General features: G+C 42.1%; 1 protein-coding gene across 4 annotated transcripts; it reads left to right on the top strand.

Annotated features, from left to right (window-relative positions):
• The first annotated feature begins 7,190 nt into the window (after positions 1–7,190).
• LOC103282522 (uncharacterized) lies at positions 7,191–21,766 on the top strand. Of its 4 annotated transcripts, none has more exons than XR_010000282.1 (8): positions 7,191–7,767; positions 8,505–8,582; positions 9,441–9,530; positions 11,528–11,626; positions 12,868–12,994; positions 15,412–15,490; positions 17,311–17,474; positions 21,375–21,762. XR_010000282.1 is itself a non-coding variant. In XM_062960341.1 (8 exons), exons 4-8 carry the CDS (start codon positions 11,622–11,624, stop codon positions 21,474–21,476), a joined length of 417 nt encoding a protein of 138 aa, XP_062816411.1. In that variant the 5' UTR covers positions 7,191–7,767; positions 8,505–8,582; positions 9,441–9,530; positions 11,528–11,621; the 3' UTR covers positions 21,477–21,766. The 4 variants fall into 4 exon arrangements, 2 of the variants coding, with proteins under 2 accessions (XP_062816411.1, XP_062816419.1); XM_062960341.1 differs by lacking the exon at positions 17,311–17,474 and adding an exon at positions 17,159–17,262 and having other exon boundaries at positions 21,375–21,766; XM_062960349.1 differs by lacking the exon at positions 17,311–17,474 and adding an exon at positions 17,159–17,262 and having other exon boundaries at positions 7,191–7,719; positions 21,375–21,766.
• The last annotated feature ends 2,063 nt before the right edge of the window (positions 21,767–23,829 follow it).

Raw genomic sequence — 23,829 nt, forward strand, 5'->3', positions numbered from 1 at the left:
CATGTACATCACACTGGATTCTCACAGCAACACTTCATTGGCTACACCTGAACTTTTCAAGATGTTCCACATCCAGTCAAAGAAAATAGAATATGTCATGACTACATACAGTGAAGACCAGTTCATAGCAGGGAGAACTTTGGATAATATATGCAAACCATTGACAGTACAAAGTAGTTTAAATTACCAACATTCATCGAGTGTCAACACATACCCAAAGATAAAAGGCAAATTCCTTCCAGAAGGATTGCAATGCATCATGAACACCTGAAACCTACAGCGCATGAGTTACCAGAATTTGACCCCAATGCCAAGATTCTCTTACTCATCAGCACAGACTGTTCAGATCTGTTCACAGTCAAAGAACAAGTAAAAGGTCAGCCAGGAGCACTGCTTGCTCAAAACCTGGAACTAGGATGGACTACGCTAGGCCCAGTCTGTTTGAATAGCAAGAGAATACCTTCACACATTTATATCTTTCGTATGAGCTTCATGCCAAATGAACTTCCTACTCAGATGTTGATTGTCCAAATCACAGTCAGATGCGCATCCAAAAAAAAAAATCAAAGTCTAGAATACATGGATACACATCAAACTGAAGAGAAAAGGAAAAATGAGGGAAATGGTCTGACGGAGAGCAGAAGTTCTCAAAATGGAAGAAGAGGCTCAAAGGCGCCCATGTCTACAATAGATGATAGAGTTGAGGAGCGAAACAAAGTAAAGACTTTAAACTGAGTTTTCTGCAAATACTAAATTTAACACTTTCTCCTGCTAAAAACCAAGGTAAAGGTAAAGGTTTCCCCTGATGTTAAGTGCAGTCGTGTCCGACTCTGGGGGGTTGGTGCTCATCTCCATTTCTAAGCCGAAGAGCTGACATTATCCATAGACACCTCCACGGTAATGTGGGAGGCATGACTGCATGGAACACCGTTACCTTCCCGCTGGAGCAGTACCTATTTATCGATTCACATTTGCATGTTTTCGAACTGCTAGGTTGGCAGAAGCTGGAGCTAACAGAGGGTGCTCACTCTGCTCCCCAGATTCAAACCTGTGACCTTTCGGCCTGCAAGTTCAGCAGCTCAGTGCTTTAACATACTGCGCCACCGGGGGTTCCTCCTGCTTAAAAAAAAACCAGACAAATAATCCAGTAACCATAGTCTGTGACATAAAATTCAAAATCAGAAAGCATCATATGAAAAAAGGGCAGTGAACTAGAGAAGGTGAAAGAGATGTTTATGAAGAAGTAAAGAGTTAACAGCCAAGAATACAAAATTAGAAAAGTGCAGAAATCCAACAAACTCCTGAAATCCAGTTTAGGCGCATTAAAAGACAGCTTTGAATTTACAGAAGAGAAACATCAGAATGCTGTAGATCAGGAGAACATAATGCAGCTTCTTGTGAGACGGGAAACTAAGTGGACTTCTAAATTACAGCTCTCCAAGAAGTACATGAAGCTGAAAAACAACAGCTTACATCACAAATTGAGAAGCATATCAAGGAAAGAGGAACTATCCACACAGTTGCCGACACTTCTCGGATCCTTCTTGCAAAGTCTGTTAGCTCTCTTGTGTCTGAGAACAAATGCAAGGAACGTGCCAAGATGCATCATCCCTATGGTTCCTTCACAAAATGGCAAGGAACACGAGACACAGTTCAAGTCAAAGAAGTTACCAAAAATGTCAGTGAGGCAAATTACAAAAAGGAGAAGGAGAAAGGCAAGTCAAATTATTATATTGTGCTGGAGCCTCCTGAAGTGAAACAGGCCATAAGTGTTGTAAAGGCTCAGAGCAATACCCAGTGCAAAAAAGATGCCAAGTCAAAGCTCCACTACTCAAGTGTAGCAGATCAGCCAGATATTAGAAAGCGACTAAAGTATCTCAATTATTCAATGACATTGATTATAAAGCCAAGGCTTGTGGGGAAGCTAGCGTGAGAGTAAGCATGCGGCCGTCCTGACATAGAAATCGCTAAAGATGTGTCCAAACGTACAAGCCAGGCAGATTACATCGAAGGACACATGAGAGGCCATGATGCTGCATCGCATGATCCACCCATGATGAGACACGTTAAGAAAGTAAGTCATCTGAAATACAAAGAACGGTTCAACAAATAGAAGGAAAAGAAACTACAATATGACTTGAAGAGCAAGATCTACAAGACTTTGAAAGATGCTCATAATATAGCAAGTGAGAAAGAATATACGAGATCCCTGGATGTGGAAATCAGGAGAAGAGGTCTGACTGCTCTCAGGAACCACCTAGAATCATAGAATCATAGAATAGTAGAGTTGGAAGAGACCTCATGGGCCATCCAGTCCAACCCCCTGCCAAGAAGCAGGAAATTGCATTCAAAGCACCCCCGACAGATGGCCATCCAGCCTCTGCTTAAAAGCCTCCAAAGAAGGAGCCTCCATCACAGTCCGAGGGAGAGAGTTCCACTGCCGAACAGCTCTCACAGTGAGGAAGTTCTTCCTCATGTTCAGATGGAATCTCCTTTCCTGTAGTTTGAAGCCATTGTTCCGCGTCCTAGTCTGCAGGGCAACAGAAAACAAGCTTGCTCCCTCCTCCCTATGACTTCCCTTTACGTATTTGTACATGGCTATCATGTCTCTTCTCAGCCTTCTCTTCTGCAGGCTAAACATGCCCAGTTATTTAAGCCGCTCCTCATAGGGTTTGTTCTCCAGATCTTTGATCATTTTAGTTGCCCTCCTCTGTACCCTTTCCAGCTTTTCAACATCTTCCTGATTATATGAGGGCCAAGAACACTACAGACATTGCCAGCCAGATTCCATATAAGCAGTCTACAGAGATGGAAAAAGCCAGCTATACCACTCTAGATACTAGGCATGTGCGGACTGTCAGGGGTGACGACGGTGGGTGAGACCCTGGTTGCCGTGCAGAGTGAGTTCCAAAACTCATCATCCCTGTTTCACCTCCTTCTCCAGTCTGTCTTCCCATGCGGAGAATCAGCACTGGTCAACAAACACTCCAGCAGGCGAAGGGGTCAGTTGAAAATCAACTGTTGTTAAACTTTATTTACATTACTATTTACAGTTTGCATTTCTCGGCTTCAGAGCATAGCATTCATAGTCCATCTTCAGCTAAAAGCTCACGCCGAACACACACACTAACAGACGACACTCCCCTGCATTCCACAGACTAAGAAGGAAGTCCCGGTCAAACAAACTTGACCCCATTGGTCCTGTGATAGTCAGTCAAAGCAGGTTCTTATTAACTCCATAGTTACTGAAATGCCTTGCCGAAAACTCACACAGAAGGCATTTCTAAAAGCCTAGATTGATTTTAACATTTCACACAAATTCACAATACCCTGACACGATCCATGAAAAAAATGGTTCAATACTCGTTTTGAAAGCAGGGGGCGCTGGTGATTTCTTTCTAAAGTCATTTCTGAATTTTGAAGCAAAAATTCAAAACTTTCTGAAACTTCTGAATCTTCGTATGTACCTCGTTAATGGCATATGCACATGCACATGCGCATGAAGGAAAACATTATTGTCAATGGGGAAAATTGAGGGGCTCCTCTCTCCCTCATTTTTTGAGCTATCCTAATGAAATTTGCTACAGTGGTAGAACACATTTACCACTGTTAGCTCACCAAATCTAAGAACATTTGACTTATCCTCAGATTTTTGACAAATTTTCAATTTTTTTTATAAAAAACATTTTTAAATAATAACAAAAATCTGTTCCTGGTTTGGAAGTGTTATTTTCTGTTTCATTGTGTTGTCTACTTTGAAAGCCATTTTTCTACTTCAGAAACTTTGGTTTTGTGACTGTAACTTTCTTAAATTGGTGGACAGTGTCTCAAGAAACCATAATGTGCTATCATAGAACCATGTCAGTGTCATAAAGTTTTGCCATGTTTCTATGACAGAACCAATTAGGAAATAACATTTATCACACAGGAACAGAAACCATAGTACACCATCAAATCACTTCTGACAGATGGCCATCATTCTCCGAATAAGGAAATCTATTCCTGGTTTGAAAGTGTTATTTCCTGTTTCATTGGGTTTTCTGGGGCTGAGCGTGTGTGACTTGCCCAAGATTACCCAGTGGGTTTCCATAGCTGAGTGAGGAATCAAGCCACAATCATACTACAACTCTTAAACCATGACACTACACCATGCTGTCCCAAAAAGGGGGCCGCTGTTTCTTCCTATGAGGCTTAGCCCTCTTCTACTCAAGAGTGGCTTTCTTCCTATGAGGCTTAGCCCACTTCCAATATTACACTATGTCTTAGGAAAAAAACCTCAGTCTTTTGTTTTTTATGAATGCTCCCATGAGAAAATGTATAAGGATGTGGGTGAACTACAATTCCCAAAAGTCTTGGGTCAATCCTCCCACAATTCCCCTAGGATTCACAGCTAGCCATGTTAGGTCTGTGTGCCAAGTGTGGTCCAGATCCATCACTTGCTGGGTTCAGTGTTCTCAAATACAGGTGAACTCTCTGATGACAAGGTCAATCACCCACAAAGCCTGCTAGTATTCACAGTTGGCCGTGTTGGGTCTGTGTGCCACGCTTGGTCCAAATCCATCACTTTTCTTGTTATCCCAGATTATATGGCAGTGGGGACTCATATAATCCAGTTTAAATCAGATAATCTGGGATCAGATCCTGGGAATTAGGGCAGTGTAGATCCAGCCTGAGTCCCCTTCCACACTGCTGTTATATCCCAAGATCTAATCCCAGATTATCTGCTTTGAACTGGATTATATGAGTCTACATAGCCAGATAATCTGGGATAAGAAGATAATCTAGGAGTGGGTTTCTTCCAATGGGGCTTAGCCCATTTCTAACCAGGAGGAAATGTGCTCAGGAGTGGATGGGGCTTACACGTCATATACACACAAATATAGAGCGAATTAAAATGCAACATTTTCCCATCCCAGAATGATACTATTATATATATTTTTTAACCCGAGTCCCTTTCCACCTCAAATCTAGAGAGAAAAGTGGGGTGCCAATAATAATAATAATAATAATTCTTCACGCATCATCCGAAAATACATCACACAGTCCTAGACACTTGGGAAGTGTTCGACTTGTGATTTTGTGATATGAAATCCAGCATATCTATCTTGTTTGCTGTGTCATAACAACAACAACAACAATAATAATAATATCAGGGTAATTTAAAATAATAGGGGGAAGTTGTGGAAAATCCTTAGCAGGGTGATAGTTTGCTTTCCCTGCCCATTTCCAATGTTCTTCTCCCCCTGAAGTGGAAAGTCAGTCACACTCCAACCTGGGTGGAGAGTTCTAGTTTGGGGTTTTGCCAGCACAAAACCGGAGTGAAGTGATCTGGATCGTGGATTGGGATTGATCCCTCCCCCTTTCCCCCCTTTTCTCACTTAAAGCTTCTGGCAAAGGCAGGAGGGAAGGCTGCAAAGGGGAAGAGGAAGTGGTTTGCAAGGGAGATCCTGCAGAGGCTGTGGAGAACATACTAAGTTGTGTGGAAGTGTGGTGAAGGCAAGGAATTCATCCATTTAATAACAAAATGGAACTCTACTGAGCTCTACTGACCAAAACATTTCCATCCATTTCATTGCCTTAATGTGATGAAGTCCTTAGTTTAAAAAATTAATGGAGGTAAAAAATCTATAAGACGTTTTACATGGGGAATGTCAACTCACAGAGGCTTTTATTATTTTTTGTCAAGCCTCATTTGTCTCCTTAGCTATTTTCTGTATAGTTTTCTGTGGAAGGGAAACTTAGCTAGACCCTATCCCTTTAAACCCCCCCCCCCCCCCCCCCGCGAAGAGGCTGAGATGGCAGTCCTCTCGTCATCCTCCACGGCTCCTTTGCAGCCATTTTAGTTAGTCAAAGGCTGTCAGGAGTCTTTAGGCTGCAAAATATTCCATGTTTAAGGTTTAGGAAACTCCAGTTTAAAGTTAAGAAATTCAGTTTCAGAAGTCAAAGGTTAACAAGGAAACTACAAATTAATCAAGAGAATATCAGTTAAGCTCTGAGATACCACCTGTTCCTTTTTTTTGTTTTGTTTATCAGTCAGAGCCTGGAAGGAGTTATGGTGCTGATCTTTCTTAGAGTTAAATTATTATTTTGTTTATTGTGACACCTTTTTGGTGTGAGTTTCTAACTCCGCTCTCACAGAGAGTTGGGCACGTGAAAATTAGCTCAGTGGAAGGAACAATGAAAGTATCTGCTGAGCTGTAACACCCCTAGGCTGCGCGAACACTGGAAAACCAACACGGAGGCCAATAAACAATCTAATATCTTTATTAAAGCAATAAAAGAATAAAACAAAAATAAGCAGAGTATATAGTCAAGCAATGGTCCTTTTAGGAAAGATAAAAATAGTCCAATATAATAAAGTTATATGTCCAGTATTAGAGTTCAAAGTCTTTAATCCAAATAACCGAAAAAGACTCAAACTCTATGGGAGTTTGTGTGGGGAATAGAACAAGGATTCACAGGAAAGTTCTTGAAGTAAGTCCAGGGCAAGGATTCAAGGCAAGACAAGGTATCTCGATGGATCTGAAACGCAGTCCAAACTTGGCAAGGAGTGGGACGCAACTCCCAGACATCTCATGAGTAAGTGCGCCAGTGGGCCGCTTGGAAGCTCAGGAACAAGAGACGATGTTCTTCAGTAAGATAGTTACGTTGACACCGCTACAGGGAAACTCTGCACCGAACTTTTATTGAAGTTCAAGAGCTCCTCCCAAGCAGGTGCTTAACTCCCCAATTCTTCCCAGAGACCGGAGCTGTTTCAACCTCACACCAGATGCTTGCCTCAAAATTTCCCAAGAGAACCGACTTAGCCACAATCGCTTTTCTCCGCTAATCTCACACTTGGTCTGAAAATCTGTCTTTGGAAGCGATCTGTTTTGAGAAAAGCCCTTCTATCAAACACCACACTTTCCGGGGAACCAGGCTCCGTTTCAAGGGCATTCCTAATTGGCTCTGGCTCAGAAATGTCAACAGGATACATCTGGAAAGGAACGGGATCTTGCTGAGGTGGAAGAAAACTCAAATCCTCTTCAGTTTGAACTATAGCTGCAGGGTCAAGGGCCAAAGGTGTCTGAGACATCACATGAGCGATGGGAGGGAAACAGGGTTTTGGAAGCAAGGAAGGCAAGGGGAAAAGGGCCTGGGGAGCAAGGGAGGCGGAGGCGGGGAGGGGGGGTTGGAGGGATGGAAAAGAATTTAGGTGACGGGGAAGTTCAGGGGAAAGGGGTCTAGGTGGAAGAGGAAAAGGGTTTTGGTGGTGAGTATTCTGACTCTATAACCTGGCTGCAAGTGTGAGGCTGTGGGAATGTCTGTGGTAATCTCCTTAGACCAGTACTTACACCAGAAACTTCGTCAAATAGTGCCAACTCAGCTGCAGAGACGCAAAACAAGGTTCCACATCTTTTATTCTGGGCAAATCTTGCTAAACATCACAGTAAAGGAGGTGAAAAAATGATAGTTTCCCAGAAGCTGGGCAGCCATGTGCTTTCCTCAGAAGAAGTACAGGCCAGAGAGAGAAGGGGGAGGAGTTATAACTAGGGATACAGAAAGCCAAGAGGGCCAAACTACAAAGGAGGAGCTATTGCATCATGCTAAGAGTACAGAAAGCCGAGAGGGCCAAACTACAAATCAAACACAGTGTGGCAGACGCATATATTATGCTGTGGGGCATAACAGTGAGGAAAGGAGTCTGGGCAGCAAAGGAAGTTGGGGAAAGACTTGGTGGTGAGGAAGAGTCTGGGCGGCGAAGGCAAAGGGGAAAAGGTTTGGACGGTGAGGAAAAGAGTCGACAGCAAGGGAGGCAGGGAAAGGGATTTGGTGGCATGGAAAAGAATTTGGTCAAAGGCAAGGGGAGAGTAAAGGATTTTGGTGCTGAGGAGGAGTCTAAGAGGAAGGTCAGGGGGAAAGTAGTTTGATGATGAGGAAAAGAGTCTGGGTATCAAGGAGCCCCTGGTGGCACAGCAGGTTAAATCTCTGAGTTCCTGAACTTGCTGACCAAACATTTGGCAGTTTGAATCCGGGGAGTGGAGTGAGCTCCCACTGTTTGCCCCAGCTTCTGCCAAGCTAGCACTTCGAAAACATTTAATGTGAGTAGATCAATAGGTACCGCTCCAGCGGGAAGGTAACAGTGCTCCATGCAGTCATGCTGGCCACATGACCTTGGAGGTGTCTACAGACCACGCCGGTTCTTTGGTCTAGAAATGGAGATGAGCACCAACCCCCAGAGTCGGACACGACTAGACTTCATGTCAAGGGAAACCTTTACTCTTACTATTTATCAAAGACATCCTAAATTGCCAAGCATGGGATACATTACACAGCCTCCTCAACAGGAGTGAGATCTAGATTCATGAGGACAACTTTGAGAGGAAGCACAAGAAAATCCTGGCCCAAGCAGAGTCAGAAACATGTTCTTCTCATCAGTAGATGCTTCACATGACAACTAGGGTGTGATGGACCTGCCAGATGTGCGCAAGGGCTGTGCTGATAACGTAGTCTGTTGCCTCTAGGTAGAACCTTGGTGGATCGAAGACTTCTGGTGCCACGAAACACCACAACGTACAAGGCCCCACCAACACCTGTAATAGGTATGTGAGATTCAGAATTTTTTTTTTCAGAAATGATATGCAGCAACTTTGAGAGGAAGCACAAGAAAAATCCTATCCCAGGCAGAGTCAGAAACATGTTCTTCTCAACAGTAGATGCTTCACATGACAACTAGGGTGTGATGGAGCTCTCAGAATTATGTTTAGCGGGATGACAACATCCTCGATCACCCACCCACCCAGAGACCTGCTTTGGAGCTTATCTGCCATCTCCATAGCAGTCTGGGGAGGTGGTTGAGAGGATTGAATATCCCCAGCACCAATAATGCCAAGTATTTCATGATGATGTAGTCTTAAATGAGCAATCAAGATCCACTTACTTAACAAAAGATTTGTCCTTGGTTCAGATGCCAATTGGCTCTATTGGTTTGATAGTGTAGCTGAACACATCTGCATGGGGTTTTCTTTTTTGCACCATTCTTAAGTTTGGAGCTCTTGGGTACTCTCATGATAAACCCCTTTATTTCAAATGTATCTCTAGATCTCTGCTTCTAAATTATTAAGCCTCCTATGAATCTTAGCAGGATTACCCAGAAATGCATGGCAGGAAGATAGGGATTCTCAAATACAGAAAAAGGAGGGTATTAGGAAGCTTCCTGTTGCAATAGTTTTTAGAAGGATGCTTGAGAAGCCTGGCTTTGGGTTCATTGCTAACAGGGAATGTTGTTGGATGATTCTCACTATGTTTCTAAGATCAGATTAAATTGCTTTTGAAACCCAAAAATGCCAAAGGTGCAGGGATAAAAAAGCCACATTTTCACATTGTGGACTCTCTGAATATCTGCCTCTTTCAGGAGTAATTTCCATGAACAGTGACTAACAAATCTTTTGTTTTTGCAGCCCCTACTTGGGCCGCACCACGAAGACATCAGAGGAGGACTCTCTGGATGGGGCTGATCTTCTTGGCACTCTTTTTTGGGATTTCCTTAAGTAAGTTCCATAAAGATCTAGTCTAAACATACATAGTCTTGTTTTATTTATTTAATCTTGAGAAGATTTATATTAAGATTTTCGCACATCCACCACATGTGATAGAACGTGCCTTCTTGCATTCCAAGATTTTGCTCTGCATATTTTTATAAAAAGATCCCAATTTATGTGGTGTGGTATACCATCTGAATAACTTTTTATACCAGTTCTCTTTAAGGTCTGATGCATAGGTAAATTTCAAATTCTGATTCCACATATGTTCCCACTTTTCAAATTTTATTGGGTAGCCTATGTTTGATGTCCATTTTATCATGGGGTCCTTTACTTGTTCCAGCTCAGTAGACCATTCAAATTGTTTTTTTGTAAATCTTGGTAATCTCTTTTTTTCCATTGAAATTAATTTGGCCCAAAAGGATTCTTTGTCTTCAAAGCCTAATCTCTTTTCCTTTTTTTAATACTCTTTGAGTTGTATAAACGGTTAATTTCTTCTTGAGTTTTCAAAAAGTGCACTCCTTTATGTTTTATCAAAATTTCTCTATATGTTAGCTATTTTGTCCATCCTAGCAGCCTCCTCTATCCTGCTTCCATGGATGAAAGCCAAAGCAGAGTTTTCGTATGGAATCTTTGCTTATATCTTTCCCATATTTTGTTTAAGGCCAATCTTATTAAATGGTTTCCAAAATTTTTCTCAGTTTTAGTTTTCCCATACCAAATATAAGAATGCCAGCCAATTCTTAAGTCAAATCCTTCCAGTGTTAACATTTTCTTTCAATGTAATCCAATCTTTAGTCCAAATTAGGCCACATGCTTCATAATACAATTTTAGGTTTGGGAAACCCAAACCCCCTCTCCTTTTCCCATCTGTCAAATTGATAAATTTAATTCTAGGTTTCTTACCCTGCCATACAAATTAACTTTTTAAAGCTCATTATGAGTATTAATGGTCAGAGACACAATAATGATATTGCTATGATGGTCTGAGTGTTGGACTATGACCGGGAGACCAGAGTTCAATTCACCGAGTAGCCATGAAAATCTGTCGGGAGTGCTTGGGCAAATCACATACTCTCAGCTCAAAAAGCCATTAAGGCCACTTAGGTCAGAAATGACTTTAAAGAAAATAACAACAATAACAGACAATAAATGTCATAATATGCAGTAAACAAGTATATCTTGTACACCTAAGTAGTGACAGTGTGAGTTCTGTGGCCAAATATATTTCCAGGTCTCCAGGCTTCAGAAAACAAAAAATATAACATTCTGCTGAATAGCCTTCATGAGCAATATATTCGAATCCATGGACAAATGAATTCTGTGTCCATGGATTCAAACCACTCACAACTTGAAAATATTGTTTTGAAATCTCAAAAGTAAATTTTATCATTGTATGTAAGGAACTCCATTTTAATACACCATTGCATTAATGTGGCTTGTGCTGACATAGATTTTGAAATTCACAGGGGATGTACATTCTCTCTTCCTTTTTTTTTTTTTTTTAAGAAAACACCCCGCAAAGTATGTATTTCACTCTGCAACCAACAGGGTTTCAGGCACCAGTTCCTCAACTTGTCAGCATTGAATTTGACAAAGCCCCATTTCTTGGAAATATGGATCTTTTGATGTCCAGGGAACTTTAACTTGGCTCTGGGCAGGATTTTGATAACATGTTCCTTGTTCTGCACCTTGGTACGAATGGTCATGATGACCTGGCCAATGTGGGTATGAGCTACAGTCTCCTGCGTCTTGCCAAAGGCTCCACGCATCCCAGTCTAAAGCCTATCAGCTCCAGCACAGAACAACATCTTTCTTTAGCTGTTTACACACATACACACAGAAAGACAGACAGACAGACAGACAGCTACTGGCTTCTAAATCAGAGGGACAGTGAATCCACTGCAGGTTTGAAATGAGCTCTACAAGGTGATACTTCAAGGGCCCGCAGTATGTGGATTTTTTATTAATTCATAGTCACTAACACATTTCCTCTTTCCTTCTAGGATTCATTCTCAGAGACAGGCTTGCTGCAGACAAGGAAAAAGGCAATACTGTCGAGACATTTTTAGATCCTCCAATTCAGGAAAGGCAGTACCTATGAGGTAAAGGGATTACCCAGTTGATGTGTGGTCACCTTTGTGGGTTGCGGTGAGGAGACTTACTAAAATGGCAAATTTAAATTGTTTGATCTCTCACAAGCTTCCTTTTACTTAATCTTTGCATAATGTTGGCACTGGAGAAAATAAAGGGCTGTAATTGATGGGTGTGCCTGCAAAGGATTGTTACCTTGATGTGGCGCAGGAGCTGGGGTGCCTTGTTGATGCCATGAGCTAAACCGTGAAGGGACACCCAAGACAGGAAGGTCATGGCAGAGAGATCAGACCAAGTACAATCCCCGGGGAAGGTAATGGCAACCCACCCCAGTATTCTTGCCATGAAAACTAAATGGATCAGTACAGCCAGAAAAATGTCAGTATACCATCAGAAGATGGGACTCCCAGGTCAGAAGATGGTCAAAATGCTACTGGGGAGGATGAGAGTATAAGTTCAACTAGTTCCAGATGTGATTATGCAGTTAGCTCAAAGCCGAAGGGAAGGCTAACAGCTGACAGTGCTGGAGGTGAACGACGAATACGATGTTCTAAAGATCAACACACTATAGGAACCTGGAATGTAAGATCTATGAGCCAGGGCAGATTGGAAAAAATCGATTTAAATCCCCATACCAAAAAGAGAAAGGCTAAAGAATGCTCAAACCTTTGTACAATGGCATTTATTTCCCATGCCAGTAAGGTAATGCTCAAGATCCTGCAAGGCAATATATGGAGCGAGAGTTGCCAGATGTACAAGCTGGGTTTAGAAAAGGCAGAGGAACGAGAGACCAAACTGCCAATATCTGCTGGATAATGGAGGTAGGGGCAGGGAGATTCAGAAAAACATCTCTTTCTGTTTTATTGATTTTTCTAAAGCCTTTGACTGTGTGGATCATCATAAATTGTAGAAAGTTCTTGGTGGTATGGGGATACCAAGTCACCTTGTCTGTCTCCTGAGGAATCTGTATAACGGCCAAGTAGCCACAGTCAGAACAGACCACAGAACAACAGACTGGTTCAAGATTGGGAAAGGAGTACAGCAGGACTGTATCCTCTCACCCTACCTTTTCAACTTGTATGTAGAACACATCATCATGCAATGTGTGGGTTGCAATTAAACATCAAGAAAACCCAAAATTATGGCAACCAGGCTGATTGATGAGGAGGAATTTCCCTAATTGTGAACATGCTTTTGTCTAGGCCTAAGGGTGGTATGTTGACTATTTTCACTGTCTATCATTTCCATCCAGGCAAGAAAACAAAGGGGTACAACAAAATCAGGAAAAGGAAATGGCTACTTCCCTTTCACAAATGCCTGAGCTCGACGTTAGTCCTGAATACACTGAAGATATTAATGAAAATATAACAGTAGGAATGGTAAGAACATAAAGTTGATGATGTGCCTTACTTTCCCTCTCTCTTTCCAATGTAAATGCATCTAGAAGGGATATTTTAGTGTCCACAGTAATATGTTTCTGTAGAAACTACAGAGTGCCAACTCTATAGTATTGACAGTCTGTGGTTTCCCCACTTTGGGCCCTTTCCCATTGCACAACGATAGTGCTATGAGCCCTCTTTGACTGCCATGGCAGCCACCTGGGAGTCCTGGGATTGAGACTTTGGTCAGAGACAGGGCCGGCCCTAGGTAATTTTCAAGTGTAAGTGAACAGAATTTTGGCGCCCCCCCCCCCCCCAAAACCAATCACTGAAAAATAAAAGCGTTAAGCGAAAATGTTGGATAATAAGGAGGGATTAAGGAAAAGCCTATTAAACATCAAATTACATTAAAAATTAAGCACCAAAACATGTTTTACAACAGATTGACAGAAAAAGCAGTTTAATACATGGTAATGTTATGTAGGAATTACTATATTTGCGAATTTAGAACCAAAAATTGAACTGGGATATAGGGCAGTGTGGACTCAGATAACTCAGTTCAAAGCACATATTGTGGGTTATTCTGCCTTGATATTCTGAGTTATATGGCTGTATGGAAGAGCCCTGAGGGTCCTTCCACACAGCCATATAACCCAGAATATCAAGACAGATAATCCACAATTAAAAGGCCATCGAAAAGGAATCTGTCCCATGGTATTAAAAAAAACTCTAAAATCAGGACAGTAAATAAAGAACATCACTCAGAAAACAGATGAATTCCAGACAGGAAACAATCAGGGCCAGCTAACACCTCCCAACAATGGATTCCCCCAGACAGGAAGCAGACAGGCTTTGAAGTTGCAAAGCCATTCAATGCTAATAAAGATGTCCACTTACAACATTCACACTTGGCTCAAGGACTGACATTCCACATATATATATAAACCCCACTTGCCTAGTTTCCAAGAGACTTCGCCGGAAGCGGTGGCACGCGCGCTCGCCAAACGCTTCACCCAGCGGGAGGCAGCCTCACCTGCGCCCCCAAACGACGGCGCCTGAGGCAACCATCTAAATTGCCTTATGGGTGAACCGCCCCTGGTCAGAGGCACCAGCGGAGCTCCCTGGCTGAGGATTGCAGCTGTCCCTCCCTGAGTTGCAGATCCCAGGATACTAAGGATGTTGCCATGGCAGTTAAAGTGGAACCATACCACTAAAAGAGGGTGAAAGAGCCCCTAAACAATATGTTCAGGCTTCCCTGTAATAACTATTTAGTAAGACTGCCAATCTTTCAAGAAATGGCTGAGAAAATGTTTCTGAGAGTAGACTACCAAACTTCTCTTTGAAACCACTATCATAAGCCCAAATGACAAAAGAATAAATTTACTGAGACATATTTATCTATCTTGCGCAGAAATGCCTTGGAATTCATAAGAAAGCAGGGAATGTTCAGATCTATTTGACAATGTATGTCTGTTACATAGATTACATTGGCGTTCCTAATCAATCAGGAACCATAAACAATCAGGTGTTCACAAGATGAACACTTTGGGATGTATTTCATGTGACTTCACTTTTGCATTCATTTTGTTCTGGTTCCTTTTACTCCGCCCAGGGCATTACATGATATAATGGAAGTTGATCTGCATTATGAAACTGCATTATATAACAGTGTAGATGGGGCTTTGGAAAGTTCAGATTGAAACCCACTCCCTTCAGAACCTGCTGGTCAGAGTCTACATAGTTCAGCCCAAACCATATTGGCGCCAAGGATGGTCACTTCACCCTCTGTGATGCCATCATCACTCCCAACCAGCTCCTGGCAATCACAGGTGCCCAGTCCTGGCATCAGCAGCATTGCCCACACGACTGGAAGAAGGAAGGAGCTGATCCTCCTCCTCCTCCTCCTCCTCCCTGATGGCATAGGCCCCTCTATTGATGCCAGATCCACTCCCTTTCCACTGTGCTGATCAGGGCAGGAAAGGGATGATTCATGATGGAGTGCCCTCTAGAGACAGTGCCATGGTCCAACTTAGACCTGATCCTGCTTTCCTCACTGTCCCAAAGCTGTGGGATCCTCCCCCGACATTGACTAATGCAGGTCAAAGCCAAATTAATCTGTTTACTCTGCAATGCTCACAGGGAGTGGAGAAATGTCATGAAGACAACATGACTCAGATCCCAGAATTCCCCAGCCAACCAAGACAAATGTGGGTGTGTGTTGTCCAGAAGGGTGAGTGAAGGGGCAGAGTTCAGGGACAGAAGCCTCCTTTCCTTCCTCTCCCCATACCTGTCTGTTTAGCTTTGAAGTTGGGTGCAACATGGAGGAAAGAGAAATCTTCTTATCCCTGTGCACAGTGTTTGCTGGCATACAATCTCATTAGGACTTGCCTAACAGAAACTTTGTATTTTGGCAATAGTGTTACATCGTTCAACTAAAAGCCTACAAAGAAGCAAGCAATGACGCCACAAAGGAGGATTTTTCTTTCAAATCTTTAGGTAAGTTGAGAAAGCATTTCATTTGAAATGAGTTCAGTATTCTTTCTTTTCTCTGTCTTAGGGGATATCCATACAGCATGATTGCAGCAGTGTGATTCCCCTTTAATTGCCATGGCCCCATCCTATGGAATTGCAGAATTTGTAGTTTGGGAAGGCACTTAGGACTCTGCAGCCTGTTCCTCTATCACAGACATGGGCAAATTTCCTAACAGCTGCTAGGAATGGTGGGAGTTGAGGTCCAGAACACCTGGAGGGCCGAAGTGTGCCCATGGCTGCTCTAGCAGGGAATTCGAGCCCTTTCCTGGATTCCAATTCCTAGGATTCCACAAGTGGAAAACCATGACAGTTAAAGTGATTGCCACATGCTATATTTCTGCAATATATTATTGAAACCCCTGATTTGCTTTGTGCAATGCAAGGCTTTGCTGGCAGCGAAAATGGCAGGCAAGGTGGTGATATTCAGTTTGCCACCCTGATGGGCTTTGGCTGCTCATGACAGTGTTACTTTCTGATTAGTATTTATCTTTGACTCTATTACGGTTGTGGCAGTGAAACCTTTCAATTCATTATGTCTATGCCATATGGAATATACACACAATGAAGCACCTGGTGGTGCAGTGGGATAAACCTTTGTGCTGGCAGGACTGATGACTTGAAATTTGGGTTGCTGACCTGAAGGTTGCCGGATCAACTCCCATCCGCAGAGAGCACTGATGAGTGCCCTCTGTCAGCTCCAGCTCCATGCGGGGACATGAGCGAAGCCTCCCACAAGGATGGTAAAAAGATCAAAACATCCGGGCAGCCCTGGACAATGTCCTTGCAGACCGCCAATTGACTCACACCAGAAGCAACTGGCAGTCTCTCAAGTTCCTCCTGACATGGAAAAAAAAAATCACGGAACGGAGGGAAACATATAGCAAGACAGCAGCAGTGGACAGAAATGGAAGCTATAGGATGGTGGAAGTGATGAAGAAAAAAATACTGGAGAGAAAGGCGGAATCGAGAGAGATGGCATGAAGTTGATTGACCTCCCTCCCTATTCAATATTTAGGTGAAGTGCCTCGTCCCCTTGATTATGAGTTGTTGTTTGAATGATGGAGTTGCCTATGCAAATATTTATCAGCCTCTGCCTTGGCTTTCGGCCTCACATTTCCTAGTGATACAGTCAGAAATTGGGAAAAAATTATTGCAACCCCAATGATCCTTTTAAAGTTCTGATCCTGGCAACTGAGTGCTAGATCTCTTCCGATTTTGGAAACCAAGCAGGGACAGCCCTGGCATTAGATTGTGTTTCAGAGGAGGTCAGTCACTAGCAAAACAAGCTGTAAGGACTGGTAGCTTAAAAAACTGTATGGAATCACTGGAAATCAACAAACATGCACATGTATGCATATGTGCATATGTGCGCACACACATAAAGGCAGAGTATTGCAAAGGCCACTAAATTCCCCAACCCATCTTTCCTTTTTACACAGTTTTCCATCATTGAACAGAATAGAGAGATTATTGTAAAGATCTAGAGTCATAAACCCGAATCTTATTTGGGGTTGTTTGAGCAGTGTGATCCAGAGCTAATTAAATGTTTACTTCAGAGCCTTTCACTTTCGTTTGTCTCCTACAAATTCTGGAGAGGAAAATTTATCTAATGCTATACCTTAATATCTACAGGAGCATTGGTGGTAAAAACCAGTAAGACATTTGAGCCAGAAGCACTAGTTTGCCTGATGGGCTGCTGCTGGATTTATCAGAGGTCACCAAATGTGATCTTGCAGGTAGGGATCAAAGTTTCTGATCCTCCTTTCCATTTCTATACTTATCAGACAGATAATTCATCAGGGAATTGCTGGGCCATGAATGGCGCTCAGGGCTTCTTAATAATTAAACCCAGCTGCCCTGCTTTTTTGCTTCTGGACCACCTTAAAAAGGAAATCACCAGTGCTCCACCAAGGAGATCACCAGTGCTCCACAAAACTTTTCTGTATATGTGAGTAACTGCATTTTTTAATTCTGGTTCTTATTTCCTCTTCTCTCTCTTTTTGTGCTATTTTATTTATTTATCATGTCAGAAGCTAATTGAGAATACAGCTATAATGTATAAAAAACCCACAAACAAAGTAAAAAACTTGGCGTTATGCTAAATTTCCTTTGACCAGAAGCTGGCCACTTGGAGTGCCTCTGTAGTTGCTATAATCTTCCAAGTCTCCCAGTCTTCAGTGTGCCCAGGAGGGAGTTTCTCATCCGGTCTCAGCTGCGGATTGAGGTTCCGGGTTTTAACCTGCCACTTTTGGACTCCTGAGAGTATCTCTGTAAATCTTAGGAAGCTGTTTCTTGATTGAAGTAATTGGCAAGCTTACAGTCTTCTTCCATTGAGAAGTCACACGGATGGATTGATCAAAAAAGAAAAAGAAAAAAAACAAAACAACCCCAGAGCAAAATATGCACAACTTAAGATATCTTTGGAAATAAATTTTGCAATCTATCCTGCTTTGCCCCTTTGCCTCTTTTCAGGGATTTAGGAATGATTTCGAAATGGAAGAAGGAACATTTCTGGGGTCTTTTGTTTACAACATTAATGATCAGCCTACACAGATGTTCAAACTGGTGCTCTTTAGTAGAAATTCAGAAATAACATAGTATGTTATAAGAGTGATAGGTGTGCAATCCAGACACAGCAAAGTCTTGTGGATGAAAGCCATGTAGTATTCACTCTACACTTTAAGTCCATTTGCTCATTTCAAAGAGAATTGCAAAGGTTTTTGAAAATTTAAAACTTGGTATTTATGTATAGCCAGTTGTACAGCTGCAGTCAGTCTCCCCCCCCCCCCCCACGCCCTCGGGAAGTGATTAGTTAAGGTATATTCTATGTTCTATATGTTCTATATGTTGTTGAAGGCTTTCATGGCCGCTGTAAGTTTTTCAGGCTCTATGGTGGTGTTCCAGTATCATTTCCTCTTGATGTTTCACGGTCATCTGCATCCGACATCTTCAGAGGTTCTGTTGGCAATGAAGCAAATGGAGTGTATATATATATCTGTGGAATTTCCTGGGTGGGAGAAAGACCCTTGTTTGTTAAAGCAAGTGTGAATGTTGCAATTAACAAGCTTGAATAGCATTGAGTAGCCATGAAGCTGCAAAGTTGTTGATTTGGTTTGTAGACGACTAGGACATCTAGAAATGTTAGTTTCTCCATGGTGAATGGGATGTTTGGGTGGATGTTGTTGACTACTATTTATAGATGTCCTAGTCCTACACAAACCCAATCAACAATTGGGCCACACAGTTTACAGAAAACCTACGCATACTGATAGATACCTACATAAAAATTCCAATCATCACCCAGGTCAAAGAAAGAGCTCAGTTAAAGCCCTGGTAGACAGTGCAAGCAGGATATGCAAACCCCACCTCGTCCAAGGTGAACTGAACCACCTAAACTGGGCTCTACAGGCTAAGGGGTACTCTATGACAGACATCAGAAGAGCTACAAGAAAGGCACTGAAATCCACAAGCATGTGGACAATTTCAATAGAAAGGAAGAAACCATGAAAATGAACAAAATCTAGTTAGCAGTATTTAAAAAAACACTAGAACCAAATAAACAACACCACTCAGACATAGGAGAACTGCAGACAGCAAACAATCAAGTGCCAGTTAACATCTACCAAACAGAGGATTCCTCCAGGCTCCCTCTATGCAGATACCCTCACAGATTGACTTTGCAGCTTTGTGGCTACTCAGTGCTATTCAAGCTTGCTAATTGCAACATACACACTTGCTTAAACAGTCAAGGGCTTTTTCTCCCACCCTGGGCGTTCCACAGATATATATATACACACCACTTGCTTCACTGCCAACAGAACCTTTGAAGATGCCAGCCACAGATACAGGCGAAATGTCAGGAGAAAATGCTACTGGAACACAGCCATTGTTCAGGGGTGGTTGACCTTTTCCTCCCCCTAAGTTTAAATAATGTGACATGTCCAAGTCACCCAGGGCCCTTCCACACATATTCTGTTCTCTGCAGATTTGAAATCCTCCTGTTCTCCCTTACCAACCTTCCCACCTTTAAAACATTAAAAGCAGGCTCCTTTCCAAGTCTGGGGAGTTCTCTTTGCTCTGTGGCATGTCGAGATGACACATGGACCTCTCCAGGGGAATTCTCCCTCTTCTCTCGAACGCTCAGTTGCATCATTTAAAATAGGGGTGCTTACATTTTTTTAAAGTGGAGGGTCAGTTCACAGTCCCTCAGACTGTTTTGGTGGAGGGCTATAGGACATGAACAAATTCCTATGCACATATCATGTTTGTAGTGCAGAAAACCAAACCAAACAAACAAAAACAATGAAAAAACAATACAACATTTAAAATTAAGAGCAATTTTACGTAACAAACTTACCACTATTTCAGTGGGAACTGTGGACCTGGTTTAGGCTGATGAGGTAGTCAAGAGAATTTAGATTGTTGTTGTGTGCTTTCAGGTTGTTTCACACTTGGGCAGGGGCCGGATAAATTGCCGTGGACGGCTGCATCTGGCGCACCCAAACTCCTTGGGGACCCCTGATATAGAGCCAGAACAGAGCAAAGGGGACATTCAGTGTCCGCTCTGCTCTAGAGGACTTCCCACCCCTTTGGAGAAGATATCGGGGAAGTCATGGATGGGGTCTATGTGGGGAAGGGAAATCTACCTCATGTGAGAGCTGGGCTTTGTAGAACGGTCCTGGCCTAGAAGTCTATAGTTTTTGCCTGCATAAATCTCCCTGGCCAGCCTCTCTTCCAAAGACAGTGCTCTGCCATTCATAGCCAGAAGACCCTCCGCTGTCTTGCCCCTTAACTGCTCTCACTCTCCTCCAACCTCAAGTTCCGTGATGCTTTGTTCTCCCAATATCCTTGCAATGTCTTGGTCTTGGCTGATGTCCAGACCTATTCTGAATATGGACCACTTCACCCAGGCAGGAACATCTAAGGCAGTGGTTTTCAACCTGGGGTCCCCATGTGTTTTTTGCCTACAACTCCCAGAAATCCCAGCCAGTTTACCAGCTGTTAGGATTTCTGGGAGTTGAAGGCCAGAAACATCTGGGGACCCCAGGTTCAGAACCTCTGGTCTAAGCATTCTTCTACACTGTAGAATTCATGCATTTTGACACCACTTCAGCTGATAATGTTTGGTGCTATGAACCTCTGGGATTTGTGGTTTGGTAAGACCCCCACACCTTTTGGCAGAGAAGGCTAAAGACCTTGTTAAACGAGGACTCTCAAGACTCCCTAGCATTGAGCCATGGCAGTGAAGCGGGTGTCAAACTGCATTCATTCTGTAAGTAAATGCACTCTAAGACCTTCCGAGCTATCTGAATGTAGTGAATGGCCTCAACTAATGTGAGTTCTTGGAATCAATGACAGAATGGTGAATCAAAATTTGATAATGTCCCATTGGTTTAACGGGCCTACTCAAGATTGTCCGGGCTGTATGGCCATGTTCCAGAAGCAGTCTCTCCTGATGTTTCACCCACATCTATGGCAGGCATCCTCAGAGGTTGAGAGCAAAACTGTGATGTACATACCTCACAACCTCTGAGGATACCTGCCATAGATGTGGGTGAAACGTCAGGAGAGACTGCTTCTGGAACAAGGCCATACAGCCCAGAAAACTCACAACATTCAAATGATTCCAGCCATGAAAGCCTTCAACGGGCCTACTCAAGTTGGGATGAGTGATTCAGGTTTATATATTTAATAGTCCATAGTCAGAGCTTTCAACTTGTACCTCTGATAATGCTTTCCTCAGCAAGGGAAGAGTTGTGTTTTATACCATTTTCATGTCATTTTGTCGATATATCTTTAGTCACATATATAATAAACTTTCTGTGTCTTTCTCCCTTTTTATTTTCAGGGATCGTGTCTAGAAGGATGGCAATACCTAAAACTTGTGATTGCAAGCAATTGGAATAACCCAAACTACACGTGTATATATGAAGTTGGTGTATATAATTAAATATTAGCTGTTAGGTTATAGGCACAAAATAAAAATGTGTTCAAAAGAAAATGGGTAGAGAGTTTAATATCTTTAAATGTTAATGGATTGGTTTCAGATTTAAAAGGTACAGATTGCTGACTCAAACTAAGAAAGAGGGCGCTAATATAATGTGTACTCAAGAAACGCATAAGGCTAAAAATGAGAAAAAAACATTTCCAAATTTCTTGTTATAGGAAACAAAAGCAGAAGACAGCGGAATAAATAAAGCAAGAGTGTTGGCAATAATAATGAGCAAAAACCTAATGAATGAGATCCTGGACCAGATTAAAGATAGAAAGAGGCTATATATATATATATATATATATATATATATATATATATATATGAAATTTAAATTAAATAATTAAACATTCACAACAGTAAATATATATAGTCCAAACCATGAATCAAATAAGATTTCTCAGGAAAGTACTTAAGAAGCTCCAGACATTTTATGAGGAAAGAGACTATTGTAGCAGGGGATTTTAAGATGGATGTGAATAAAAATAAAATGCTTTAATTACACAGTTGGGGACTAAGGGAGGGATTTGAGATAATTAATATAAAATCCAAACCTACATATTATTCAATAGATATAAAACATATCCATGCACGGATTATGTTTTGATTAGGGAATCCAACAAAATGGTGATAAGAAATGTTCAAACATATGGTGTATGGCTTTCAAACTCTGCACCACTAATTATAGAATTTGAACTAAATAACAGAGAAATAGGATATGGAAGTATAACGATTTAATTATAATTAGGAGAGAGCATAGGGAATATATCACAAAATAAATTAAATATTAATTTAATGAAAACAAGGGTTTATAGTCAATAAGCACAGTGTGGGAAGCAGCTAAGGCAGTTATAAGGGGACATTGTATACTGAAAGAAGAATGGAATGCAGATGGGGAAAAGAAAATTAAAGAATTGCTAACTCTTCAAAACCACCAACAGGCTGTATTTAACAAACAAATCCAAGAACTGATTGAAAAGATGAAAAAAGAATGAAAAAGCTTAGACCCTATTTCAATATGGAAAAAAGAAACGTTTTAATTATGTTTATTTATATCCTGCTTTATCTCTCCTGCAGGAGACTCAAAGTGGCTTAACATACAAGCACCAGCATACATTTAAAAAAATACAAATAAGCAAACATTAAAGCAGGAATAAATATAAATATAAATAGTATTTTAAAATTCCCAGTTAAAAACCATTAAAACATGTTCAAAGTTAAAAACCACAGCACCCCTTGATCTGTTCTTTAAGCCCTTCATGCTTATAAGCCTGTCTGAATAAAAAAGGTTTTAGCCGGCTGCCAGAAGGACAGGCGGGAGGGGGCCATTCTGGCTTCCCTGCGAAGAAGGAAGTTCCAGAGCCGAGGGGCAGCCACTCAGAAGGCCCGTCCTCTCGTTCCCACCAACCAAGCTGGAGATGAAGCTGGGATTGAGAGAAGGGTCGCTCCTCAGGGCCTCTGTTGGTCGTGGGGTCTGTGTGGGATGTCTGGCCCAATTCCAACATTGTTGGGGTTCAAGGGGCTCTTTGATTGTAGGTGAACTATAAGTCCCAGCAACCACAACTCCCAAATGTCAGGATCTGTTTTCCCCAAACTCAACCAGTGTTCACATTTGAACATATTGAGTATCCTAGTTTGATCCAGATCCATCATCTGGACCAAAACTCAAGGTCAATGCCCACCAAATCCTTTCAGTATTTTCTGTTGGTCTTGGGAGTTCTGTGTGCCAAGTCTTCTCGGTCTTTGCCTCGGTCTTCTCACAAAAAGAAAGACATCTTCAACCTCAGCAACATGAAATGGACGAAGGATTTGGGGAAATCCAACCCCAAATAGGGAGACAAGTTGTCCAGGAACACCTGGCCGCTCTAAACGAATTCAAGTCCCCAGGGCCAGATCAGCTACATCCAAGAGTATTGAAGGAACTAGCTGAGGTTATTTCAGAACCACTGACAATTATCTTCGAGAGTTCTTGGAGAACAGAAGAAGTCGCAGAAGATTGGAGGAGGGCAAATGTGGTCCCTATCTTCAAGAAGGGAAAAAAGAACGACCCAAACAATTACTGTCCGGTCAGCCTCACATCGATACCAGGCAAGATTCTGGAAAAGATCATTAAGGAAGTGGTCTGCAAATACTTAGAAACAAATGCAGTCATTGCTAATAGTCAACACGGATTTACCAAAAACAAGTCATGCCAGACTAATCTGATCTCTTTTTTCGATAGAGTTACGAGTTGGGTCAATACAGGGAATGCCGTGGATGTAGCGTACCTAGATTTCAGTAAGGCCTTCAACAAAGTCCCCCACGACCTTCT

Source organism: Anolis carolinensis, chromosome 1 (genome assembly GCF_035594765.1).
Source record: "Anolis carolinensis isolate JA03-04 chromosome 1, rAnoCar3.1.pri, whole genome shotgun sequence".
NCBI classification, from domain to species: domain Eukaryota; kingdom Metazoa; phylum Chordata; class Lepidosauria; order Squamata; family Dactyloidae; genus Anolis; species Anolis carolinensis.

Coding starts and splice junctions, on each gene's coding strand:
- LOC103282522 (XM_062960341.1), top strand. Junction 12,995..15,411: donor AAAATATAACAGTAGGAATG/GTAAGAACATAA, acceptor TTTTGGCAATAG/TGTTACATCGTTCAACTAAA. Junction 17,263..21,374: donor CACCAAATGTGATCTTGCAG/GTAGGGATCAAA, acceptor TTTTATTTTCAG/GGATCGTGTCTAGAAGGATG.